Source organism: Periplaneta americana, chromosome 5 (assembly GCF_040183065.1).
Source record: "Periplaneta americana isolate PAMFEO1 chromosome 5, P.americana_PAMFEO1_priV1, whole genome shotgun sequence".
Taxonomy (NCBI): Eukaryota; Metazoa; Arthropoda; class Insecta; order Blattodea; family Blattidae; genus Periplaneta; species Periplaneta americana.
The window spans coordinates 93,049,748-93,062,949 of NC_091121.1; the positions used below are offsets into that span (position 1 = coordinate 93,049,748).

The 13,202-nt window shown below is 33.7% G+C and overlaps 1 protein-coding gene across 2 annotated transcripts in view; it reads right to left on the bottom strand.

The window, feature by feature from the left end:
• Positions 1-13,202, bottom strand: part of LOC138700003 (circadian clock-controlled protein daywake-like) — a 56,291-nt gene that overhangs the window by 11,703 nt on the left and 31,386 nt on the right. For both annotated transcript variants that reach the window (XM_069826270.1, XM_069826271.1), the window contains exon 3: positions 2,000-2,150. In XM_069826270.1, coding sequence (XP_069682371.1) covers positions 2,000-2,150 — 151 coding nt within the window. The remainder of the gene's footprint in view (positions 1-1,999; positions 2,151-13,202) is intronic.

Genomic DNA, 13,202 nt, shown 5'->3' on the forward strand with positions numbered 1-13,202 from the left:
AAACGAACGAACGCATAGAAAAATATAGCACACAAAGAAACACAATTTTGTTGCCACCAATTCTGGATACTTGTGTATCCTGGGAAAAGTCAGATTCGATTTTTAATTTAGTCTGAACATTAGAAAATTGTTATAAAAATAAAATAACTCTAAATATGCAAACCAATAAGAATGGGGAAGCTTCCCGCCCAGAGTAGAGGTCCTAATTACAGCTCTCACGACATGCGCTGCACTTCCTCATCTTTCACTAGACTAGGTGTTTATTATGCATTATCAAATCTGTTCACTCGTAATGCTACAATCGTACAAAGGTCATGAAGACAAAGATACAAGGATGAATTCCGTCTGTAACACACCCCGTATCTTTTTCCTCAGAGTACTTTCACTCCACTTTCTTCCTAAGAACATCCAATAAGTTAAACTTTCAACTTCCTACTGCGTAATATCGTCTTCCAAGGTGGAGGATAATATCAAGACAAATGGTAAAGAACAGAGCTTCACACTTTCTTTCAGATGTCTCTGTCTGAATCGTAGAACACTAGCACAGTCAGTCGAGGTGACGGCACCTCACTACAGATTATAAAAAGTTGAACTTCCGGAAGATTCTACAAGATTTCTAGTGGAAAGTGCGGATATGGAGTAGATTTGGTTAGGTTTCCTTCAAGTACTACAAGCTATCCTGTCATTTTCGTTCTACCTTTGTTCCAATCTCTTTCACTTTATTTAAATAAAGCTAGGAAATAAATAGTGTATACTGCGAATTCAGATATTCAAATTGTTCTGCGTGGTGCAGAGAGAGTTGGGTTTTTACACAGTGTCATAGATTTGCAGATCTCCAGCGTTTCGGAGCTACACGTAGACTTCATTATCATGAAAGCCAGGGAAAAGGTGTAACTTATATCTGTTGTCTCTATTACCAAGAGCTTCTTCCCTGGACTGCACCAACAGCTTCAGAAAGGTTGGATATTGCTACATCTATGACAAGCTGTAGAAACCTGGCACTCAGAATGGTATATATATTATACAATATTTTAATATTAAAAATTTACGTTTAAAATAATAATAATAATAATAATAATAATAATAATAATAATAATAATAATAATGGTTTTATTTAACTCGGCAGAGTTAAGGCCTTAGGCCTTCCCTAACACTCAACCAGGAGTGAAACTACGATACAAAGAATATTATATATACACCAAATGTGGTATTTAAAAATTGAAAGAGATAATCATAATACAATGGAAACAATAAGTCAATAGAAACGAAACATACATATAACATATAGGACCTTCATTTCAAAGCTTCCCAGTTTAAATAACTAATTAGTTTCGAATTCTAGTTTCTATCCCTTCTTTAGCGTTCCAACTCAACTACTGTATAAAGGTCACTCAGCGACGATGAAATAATATGACGATATCAAACAATGGTGAATTCTAAACGACAGGGGAAACATAATAGAAAATATGCTTTATATACCAGTTACAAGTCTCACGGAATAAGACGGAAACAAACCCTTGGCATTTAAAAGAAGTCGACAGCTGAGCTACGGCTGGGTTCAGTCAATAGAAGTAGTTATATTGAAGTGCAGCCATTTGCTTTCATTTCACTGATAAGGGACTAATTTTGTTGATGAAGTTAAGGTTGTGGTTACTAGGCTTAGTGTTATATAGAATGTGTTCACATTAGGCTAAGTGCGATGCATTATAAGAATGATAGAATTCTATCCGGTAGAGAGTTACAATTCGGAGATCCGTGCTATTGTTTAACGACAGTCGAAAGATTGCATCTGGAAATATTTAAAAGCCATTTGTCATCCACTTTAAAATTCAAGAACTAATTACAATGTAAAGAAAATTCTACGAACGTCGGGATGCACGTGTGTATCATCCATAAGATTTTTCCTGGTCGCCTTGTAATATTGTAAGTCCATAATATTATGACACGAAATTAGTTATGGTCAATGCCTGCACTCAGTCATCGTCATTATGAAACGCACTTGTTACAAATTATGGTGACTTTGGAAAGTCCGGTGACCTTGACGTCCACCATTGAAGCGTTGAGTGAGACAGGGCCGTCGCCTCCCTGCAAGAGTTTGACTTCTGGAATATGTAAAGGCTCCAGAGACATCATTCCGAGCGAAGGAAAACCTGTAACAGTTAACAGTAATATTTTATTTGATTTAATGTAAGTTCGCACTATATGCTCAGCAATATAATGCCAGGCTCATGTTATATGTTAATATTGCACTGCAGAAAAATAGAATACTTCTAAATATAATTTTCCGATATTCACAAACAAATCGAAATCGTCCTAAATGACCGACTGGTAACAGTATTTACAACAACTGGACTCTAGGTTCGTTAGCTCAGATACGATCAAGGGTAATAGAAGTTCCTAGAGTGGCGTCTTTCAGTCTCATATATTCATATATTTACTCCACAAGAAACAAAAATATATCGTCTATTTGTCGCTCGCTTCAAAGTCCATCTTTCCTAGCATCATGGTCACATATTACCATCACTGATTGTACTGAATTTCACCTCAAAGGTTTCTTCATCTCAAAAATGAATTTCTTCTCAGTGTTAGAATAGCGGAGCCCAGGAAAATCTTTGTAAAACATATATGACAAAACCTACGAACTAACAAACGTAAAGAAAATTGTGGCATTTAGCCTGGAACAATTGTCCGGTTAGATGCCAAATATCTATACAAAGTTAAATAAAAGAAAATGTGTCGATCGAATCATAATACTCTATGATGGACTGAAATTTTATGTCACAGAAGAGGGTACCCTGTTCTTTGCAGTGGCTCATTTTTATGCAGTTCAACCACAAAATATTTAAAGCATAAGTGCAAATGAAACTAGAAAACAGCTTGAATTTCAGTTGATAAAATAAAGCGTATGAAATAAATGTTTCATGCAATACAAATAAAGCCATTAGTAGAAGGAAAGCCCGTAAAAGAAACTACATATACAGAGAGTCAATATGTTTTATGAGTGAGTGGAAACATAGAAAAATATATGCATACATTTCAGTCACTAAAACTATTTAATTTGATTCAGCTAAAGACTCTGAAAAGACTGATTCAAAACATGTAAAATCTGTTAAATATGATTTAAATGAAAAAAGGTGATTCAGACCCGTGTCTGAGAGAAGAGTGGCATAACATACTCAAACGTTACTTTCAAAGGTGAATCATTCGTTGTTGAATTTACTTTTTCGCTTGTGTAGGCCTATAGTAAGTAATGTAGGGTGGAAACAGTTTTCTCACTTACAAATCATTATGGACGAAAAATAATAAATTTAAGGCTGAAACAATAAAAGCAACAATTTCAATCAGATTAATGTGTTGATTTTCTTTTCAAAATCTAGTCGCCACGCATTGTACTATTATATATACTGAATTTATATAGAGTAAACGGTAAGTAATGTCATTAATTTCAGGGGGTTATTCTTTGAGATACTTCAATCAAAAGAGTTTAATATAACTATGCTCATTTTTTTCATTTCGAGAAAAAAAAAATATATATATATATATATATATACTAAACATTTTATAGCGTGTTTTGGGAAAGCCATTGATTTAATTCCCAATATGCTCAGTCAGTTTAAGACAGCACTGTATTACGATAATAAATTATTGAAAGAATTTTAGTTCTGTCCTTTAAATGTGCAGAAATTCCGAACTAATGTAACTTTTTGTTCTGAGGAGAATTTAAAATATTACATTTGTTCGGATAAAATTTCTAAAGGTCTAGTCTATTATCTCTTCCAACTAAATAAATTAATATTGAAATTATTTTCATTATATGATAAAATAGCAGCAATTTCTAACATCTAGTTTCCAAATTTCGAATACAGTAAAATTTTAAGGATAATTTGCTCAAGATATGAATAAGCCACACTTTCCATAATATTAAATATTAATAAACAACAACTAGTTAGCTTGGATCTTTATTAAGGTCTTGTATTTGCGTAAACTTAAACTTCACGCATTGGAGATTGTCCTTTAACAAACGGTTGGGTAAAAATGATAATGATAACTTTCGTGACGTACATGTGCAATGTCACGTACTCGGTTCGGTTCCCTAACCCTGAAGAAACAACAGTTCAGAATTTCATCAGGACTGTCATTGTATGTTATAGTATAGATACTTACTGCATAACAAATCGGTCACTGTTATTATTGCATCAGCATAATCATTATTATTTAGTGCTAAATGAAGATCCTCATTAATTAAATTTTTTGCTCCGAAATGATTACGCTGTTACGTTCCATCTGTGTCAGGATCGATTTAAACAGAAAAAGGAAGGTGTCTCCTTTTCAAAGACATGATGTGCTTGCTGTATTTGTATTTTTTTCTTATGTCGTTTTAAGTGTGGCCTAACGTCTCTTACAGACCACATAATGAGAAAGTTTGACAGTTTGTAAATACTCAGTCTCCATTAAGAATTTTGAAATAATGTTCGACAAAGTATTTAATACATTAATATTTGAATAATAATAATAATAATAATAATAATAATAATAACTACATAATTATTTTAATAATACTATTATTATTACTATTATGGTATACTTTTCGATTAGAAATTGTATTCATGATGGCATGTTTAATGTCTGTATAGAGTATTGTATTCTGAAACAAGTACGTAAATAAATTTATATGGAAAATTCTCTAAAAAAAATTAAATTAAATTCGTAATGTCAATTTGTAAAATGCATATAATTAAGTATAATTAAGCACTCTTAAAGAGGTGAAGTTTTCAAAGTCGATTAAAACTAAAAAGAAGAAATCTTAATTTTTATGATTAGGTAATAGAATTTATTGATGTTTAATTATAGCAATATAAATGTACCCAAATCCCTAACGTTCTGATTAACATTATAAATATATTTTTTTTTCAGTTTCTAACGTAGTTTAATTTTATTTTATTATTAAATGTGGTTATTGAAAATGGCATTCTAGTTACTTCGTCATTAGAATTGACCTGCACAATAATTTCTGCTACACGTGGCAAAGACGTTTAGGCCTACTTCCTACTATAATAACGTAATGTTTGATGTATTTATCAAGAGTGGAAATTTTCTCCATAACCATACTTGTCAACGTCAATATTCCATTTTTCACTTAGGCCTACTTCATATTTTCTAATTATTTTAAGTTAATCATTGCTTTTTTCCAGATTGAAAAATAGTACATTATGCAACGAGCCTATAATGATAGTAATTAAGAAGCGAGTATGGATGTTTATGAAACGAGCGCAAGCGAGTTTCATAATTTTCATACGAGCTTCTTAATTAACATTATATTCGAGTTTCATACGACTTTTTATGCTCGACCATATTTTTAACTTGAAATTATTCAGGCGTATACATTTTATTTGCATCTGACAAGATCGGAAGTGACCTTGTTCTAGGTCGTGAATTGTGAGATGTGCGCAGACGCGAAAGTATTGATTTTTTCCGAGAAACAATAATGTCATTGACCTTGATGTAATCCCGTTAAACTTGATACAACCTTGATTATTGAATTCAACATTGAAAAACGAGTTGACAAATTGAATTTATTTAAATATCATTTACAATTAACGCTAATTATTATAGTAACAGAACATAACCTTCTGCGATAGTATTGGATTTCCAACCTCCGTGACTTTTCGCTAATTCTCTTTCGATTGCATATCCGAGAATAATCGATACTTGCGGTTTTATAACGGTACAAAGCTGACTTGTCATTGGCTGAACACCTGTAAGCTGAGTTGTCATTGGCTGAACACCTGTACTTTAATGAGTAGGTGTACTTTAATGACATGCATTAAAGGACTGCTACCAGGTGTATAATTACTACATTTCGGCATGGTCGAGCATAAAATATTTTAAAGCACGAAATCTTAATATTATTATGATGTACCGAAATACGTATCGTCGTTGTTTCTGCAATAACGCCTATGTGCAAAATATAAAATTTTTCAATAGGAAGAAAAAACATTTATTTATCCTATGGCAGCCGTACAGTTGTCAAAAAAAAAAGTGGCCGCACTCGTGAACAGCGAGTATTTTCAAAGTCAACTTCTGGTCACGGCGATGTTACACGATGCATGTGCTTTTAGAAGCAGTTCCGGAACTATGAAATCATTCCATATTTGCGCCTCGTAGACTAGCGGTAGAAAGCTCGTTTAATGATTTGAAGGTTGTGAGTTCGCGCCTTGTTCAAGTTTTCATTTTATTTTTTAATCATTCTTCAGCGATATAAATACTGCATTATTCAAATTAGCATTTATATTCTGTCATCGTTCTTTATCGATATTAATAATATTCAAGTTATTTATATTTTATCGTTCCTTTAGCGATATACATATATATATATAATATTCAAGTTATATTTTTTTATATTCTGTTATCGTTCTTTAGCGACGTGAATAATATTCAAATTATCATTTGTATTCTGTTATCGTTCGTTAGCGATATAAATAATATTCAAATTATCATTTGTATTCTGTTATCGTTCGTTAGCGATAAAAGTAATATACATTTAATGTTAGGTTTAGAACAATACAGCTGCCTAATACGAGTGTTAGTTTTTTCTTCTTATACTGTTATATTATTACATTATACTATCCTGTAACATAATAAATTGGAAAGGTGTCACGAGGATTTGAGCCTAATACGTTGACATTTCAATTCCGAATTTCGCGACGTCCGACGTTCCTACGTTCTTCCTACTGAGCTTTGTCATTTACCTGGTATTGACGTAATTCAGCGCATTGTCAGAAACACTACAACTGAACATTCATTTCAATTATATTCTGAATATTTAATACTGATATAAAAAGGTTACGTTTATGACAATAATATTTATAGTTGTAATACCAACTGCAACAGCAGCAGTGTTAACAACAGCAATGATTAAGGACGTATTACGTGGATACAGATCAATACAGATCTTTCGAAAACAAAATTACGACACTGAGGTCGAGATTATAAAATAATTATATTGTTCTTAACTCTCTGGACTTTATGTTTGAAAATAATATAGTTATTAATAAGACTCTAACAAGTATTTATATTATTATTTCCTAATTGAATATATATTTTTAGTATAATGAATGTTTTGCTGTTATTTTAAGACCTAGGTAGAGGCTAATTCTCTGAGGAAACCACGACGCCATTTCTGCCTGTGACTTTGACTGACATGGCTCCACAAAGAGGTGCAGGAACGAATGAAAGTATAATACGGGCTGTGGTTCATCTTGGTTTTTCGGCATCCGAGGCAGGTAGGCGTTTCAACATTTCAGAAAGGACAGCCCGGAGATGGATGCAAAATTATCAACGCTCGGCAATTTTTGGCCGAAAATCTGGGAGTGGTAGAAGGAAAATTTCAACACCACAACAGGACGCCAGATTAGTGGCAGAGGTTGAAAGGAATCCCTTTCATACCGCTGCTACTTTGAAGGCAGTTGTTAATTTCCCGGGCCACGACCAGACCGTGAGAAATCGTTTAAGGGCCGCCAATTTGAGATCTCGACATGCTATTCCTAGGGAAGTTCATAAGGAAGAGCATATAGTGGAGCGTTTAGTCTTTGCAGTGAGAAATGGTGATCGGCATTGGAGAAGAGTAATCTTTTCTGATGAAGTCACCTTTTCTACTACAAAGGAAGGACCTACTCTTGTATATCGTCCTCTAGGTACCCGATTCGACCACAGATACGCTACCATGCGTGCCCGCAGTGGTAGAGTATCTGTGTCGTGTTGGAATTCTTCAATTTCAGCAGGATAATCATCCAGTCCACACATCTCAATTGATTCGGGACTGGTTTGCGAGGAGACAGGATATTGAATTGATAGACTGGCCTCGTCGCTCTCCGGACTTGAACCCTTTAGAGAATATGTAGGCACGAGTAAAGAAGCATATGCGGAAAAATTGGCCCAATCCCCCTCCAAGACGCCCTGATGATTTGTGGAAGCTCGTCCATGGTCTGGGATGCCGTGACTGAGAACAGTCGGTATTTGAAAACACTAGTCGATTCCATGCCCACTCGACTGCAAGATATGATCGAGATGGGAGGAAGATGGATTAAATATTAAATCGTGGCTTTTTGTTCTTTTGTGTTTTTTTTTTTTACTTCTAATTGTTTTAATTTTTTTAAGGCAGATGTCTGTTAGTCTGTTTTGTTTACGCCACTAAAGATATTTTTGTTGAGAATATAATCTTTCTTTCCATTTGCTGCCATAATGTCATAATAAATAATGACATAGTCATGGCATAATACATTCATGAACCTGATGTTAATTACTAAAACAATCATAAAAGAAACAGAAACAATTATATTTTCTCTCTCTCCTAAAAAAACATAAAAAGCATTAGGTTGTGTTCGAACGCACGACCTTACAAACATTTGCCCGAAACGCTACCATTACGCTACAGATTTACACGCAAAAACTTTCACTCTGACCATAAGTGTGCGCACTCCTATCTGTTCAGCATTGTCGACGGTGACCAAGCGAATTAGTGGCGCTGCGATCGGTATTTCTCAGTTGGAAGCGAATATCCATAAAAGAAGCAGTAGAGTGTTTGTTAATTTCGTTTGCTTTTTTAGTGTAATTAAGTACGTTAAATACTTTAAGTGCCAATAAACTAATCTGCAATTATTCGTACACGAGTGACAAGTGAGTAGCTCTCACGATTTATTTATTAAAGGACGAGATTATTATGTTTTTCTAGTATTATATATGAAGCAATGCCTTCGTGATTTGTTCCGGGTGATAGATGGATGGATGGATGGATGGATGGATGGATGGATGGATGGATGGATGGATGGATGGATGGATGGATGGATGGATGGAGGGATGGAAGGATGGATAGATAGATAGATAGATAGATAGATAGATAGATAGATAGATAGATAGATAGATAGATAGATAGATAGATAGATAGATAGATAGATAGATAGATAGATAGATAGATAGATAGATAGATAGATAGATAGATAGATAGATAGATAGATAGATAGATAGATAGATAGATAGATAGATAGATAGATAGATAGATAGATAGATAGATAGATAGATAGATAGATAGATAGATAGATAGATAGATAGATAGATAGAGAGATAGACAGACAGACAGACAGACAGACAGTTAGATAGATAGATAGATAGATAGATAGATAGATAGATAGATAGATAGATAGATAGATAGATAGAGAGATAGACAGACAGACAGACAGACAGACAGTTAGATAGATAGATAGATAGATAGATAGATAGATAGATAGATAGATAGATAGATAGATAGATAGATAGATAGATAGATAGATAGATAGATAGATAGATAGATACATAGATAGTTACATAGATAGATAGATAGATAGATAGATAGATAGATAGATAGATAGATAGATAGATAGATAGATAGATAGATACATAGATAGATAGATACATAGATAGATAGATACATAGATAGATAGATAGATAGATAGATAGATAGATAGATAGGCAGGCAGGCAGGCAGGCAGGCAGGCAGGCAGGCAGGCAGGCAGGCAGGCAGGCAGGCAGGCAGGCAGGCAGGCAGGCAGGCAGACAGACAGACAGACAGACAGACAGACAGACAGACAGACAGACAGACAGACAGACAGACAGACAGACAGACAGACAGACAGAGAGATAGATAGATAGATAGATAGATAGATAGATAGATAGATAGATAGATAGATAGATAGATAGATAGATAGATAGATAGATAGATAGATAGATAGATAGATAGATAGATAGATAGATTTATTTGTTCCATAATATTCTTACATTTGCTTTACAGCATAGAATAAAGAACATGTCCAATTCTTACGTTTAACAATAAAATGCAATACATATAATATGCAAATATGAAATATGTACAGAATTAATACCTTAATAACAATAATATTTTATACAATGTAATATGTTTACCATTTAATATTATTATAATATTTACACAGTACTGTGAAATGTCAAGAATTCATCTACAGAATAGAAAGTGTGAGATATTAAGTAATTTTTTAGTTTTGTCTTAAATAATGCAGGGTTTTGGCTATGATTCTTAATGTCTTCAGGAAGACTATTGAACAATTTTATCGCCATGTAACGTACTCCCCTTTGAAAGCATGATAAATTTGATGATGGCGTATGAAAATCATTCCTTCTGCGGGTATTTATGCTATGTATGGCTGAGTTAGTTGGAAAATTTTCTTTATTACATAAGAGGAAATTTATTGTAGAGTACATGTATTGATTTGTTAAGGTTAGAATATCTAATTTTTTTTAAATAGTCTACATGATTCTCTAGCCTTTGCTCCAACTATTATTGTAATGGCTCTTTTTTGTAATAAGAATATATTTTTACTATCTACAGAAATTCCCCAAAATATTATTCCGTAGGACATAATGGAATGAAAATAGACAAAATATATTGTCTTTAAGATACTGCTGTTTAGAAATTGTTGTAACGACCTAATTGCGAAGCATGCTGAGCTAAGTTTGGGGGTTATTTCTTTGATATGATTTTCCAATTTATTGTATTATTAATATGCAAACCAAGAAATTTGGTTGTTGATGTTTCTAGTAGAGGTATATTGTTGATAGTTGTGTCCAATGTTTCAGAGATTAAATTTGAAGTGGCTTTAAATTGAATTATATTAGTTTTATTAATGTTTAATGCTAGTTTATTGCTTGTAAACCAGTCATAAATTTTAAGGAGAATTGTTTCTGTTTTATATTTGAATGTGACAAAGTTATTGTCTGTAATTATGATACTTGTGTCATCTGCAAATAGTATAGGATAATCTATTCCTTTTATTATGGGGCCAAGGTCATTTATAAAAATTAAAAAAAGAAGAGGCCCTAATATAGATCCCTGTGGGACCCCTGTATGAACATTTCCCCATGTTGAAGTAGATTTAAAGGAGTTATTAAATGCGTTGATTTCTACTTTTTGTTTTCTGTTTAGGAGATATGACTCAAACCACTGATATGCTATGCCTTTAATACCATAGTATTCTAATTTTTGTAGTACAATTTTATGGTTAATACAATCAAAAGCTTTGGAGAGATCACAGAATATCCCTCCTACTTGTAATTTTTTATTAATAGCTTCCAGAATTTTATCAGTTAAATTAAACGTCGCTTGCTCAGTTGATTTATTCTTTCTGAATCCAAATTGTTCCGGAATGAGAATGTTGTATCTATCAAGATGATGATGATATACTCTTTTATATATAACTTTTTCGAAGACCTTTGAGAAGACTGGTAGAAGGGATATGGGCCTGTAGTTTTCGGGCGAGGTTCTGTCCCCTTTCTTGAATAAAGGAATAACAACTGAATATTTCAGTAGCTCTGGAACTACACCATTAAACATTGAAAAGTTACATAAATAAGACAGGGGCTTGGCTATTATTTGTGAACTGGCTTTTAATATTTTACTAGTAATTTCATCATATCCCGAGGAATTTTTAGACTTTAATTGCTTTAGAATTGTAATTATTTCTCGTGAATTTGTTGGATATGGCGGAAAGGCAGCCAATAAACACTTTTTCACCCCTCCCAAGGACAAGGACGAATTTTATAAATGGTCAAGGGCGATACTTGAAAAGACAGGCCATTGTCGCGAACAAGTTCTATTTGTGACTCTCATTTCTCAGACGATTTTATTGTTAAAGTAGACGCGTTCGTTGTGAATAACGAAAAAGTTGAATTGCCGAGACTGAAGTGGAAATTAAAACCAGGTGTAGTTCCTAATATTTTTCCGAACCTGCCCAAGTACCTCTCAACGCCTATCAAATCCCGAAAACGACCAATACGGAAAATTCAAGAATCCACAACTCCTCGTAAAAGAAAGAGGAAGGATGAAGATTATCTTCCTGAGAGAAGCATGACAGATATTGCGGAAACAAGAGGTGAACCAAATTATGTTGATATTCAATCTTCTACTACTACTACTACTGCTACTGCTACTGCTGCTGCTGCTACTGCTACTACTACTACTACTACTACTACTTATAAAGAACTAACTGTAGCTTCTGATCTTCAGAAAAAAACAGCATATCTGAAAAACCAACTGAGATAAGTAAATCGGAAGTTAACGCGCGCTAAGGTCTGTCTGTCATCAGCCAAAGCTAGAATCAGCGCTTTAGAAAGCGAAGTTAAAAGTACAGAATTGCATTATAAGGACACTGCAGGTCTCAGTAAAAAGCAGAAAATAGTAGTAGATACCATGTTAAAAAAATATAATATTAAGAATCCTAATGGAATGAGGTACAGCAGTGAATTCATTCTAGAAAGTTTATTGCTTAAAACAAAATCACCTAAAGGATACAGACATTGTTTACAACATGAATTGCTACCACTCCCTTCTGAAAAACACCTAAGAAAATTATGTAAGGGACTTAAATGCCCCTATGGGGTAAATCCACACGCCATTGATGCTATTGCACAGTGCTACAAAGATGAAGACGAAAATAATAAATACGGTGTATTAATATTCGATGAAGTGAAACTTAGGGAAGAAATTCAGTTTAATAATGCAACACTTCAAGTAGATGGCTTCTTTGATTTCGGGGATTTAACACCAGACACTCATAAACATAAACTGGCAAACCACGCTTTGGTGTTCATGTTTATTCCCTTCTTGCAAAGCTGGGTGCAACCCGTCGCGATTTATGCCAGTAGGAATGCTGCACCTGGGGATATTCTTGCAAAAATATTCATCCAAGTAATTTTGCAACTGGAGAAAGCAGGAGCAAGAGTTGTAGGCTCTACATGTGATGGAAACCAAACAAATAAGAAAGCTTGGAAATCGTTAGGCATAAGTGGAAAGAAAGGTCAGTCTAAGTGTTTTATTTTAAATCCTGCAGACAATGAAAGGAAATTGTGGGCATTTTCTGACTTCGTTCATAACTTAAAATGTACACGAAACAATTTTAATTGTAAAAACGTCGTTTATTATAAGAACGAATTAATATACTTAAGTTTTTATGAATTTCTGTATAATGAAGATTCTTCAGCATCTAAAGGGCTTAAAGTATGTCCTAAACTGTCTTCAGCACATATAGAACCCTCTTTCTTTCAAAAAATGAGTGCAAGTCTAGCCTTTCAGATCTTCAGCAACAGTGTAGCCAACGGCTTGAAATTTTATTGAGAAATTTGTACATCAGGTTTCGAAG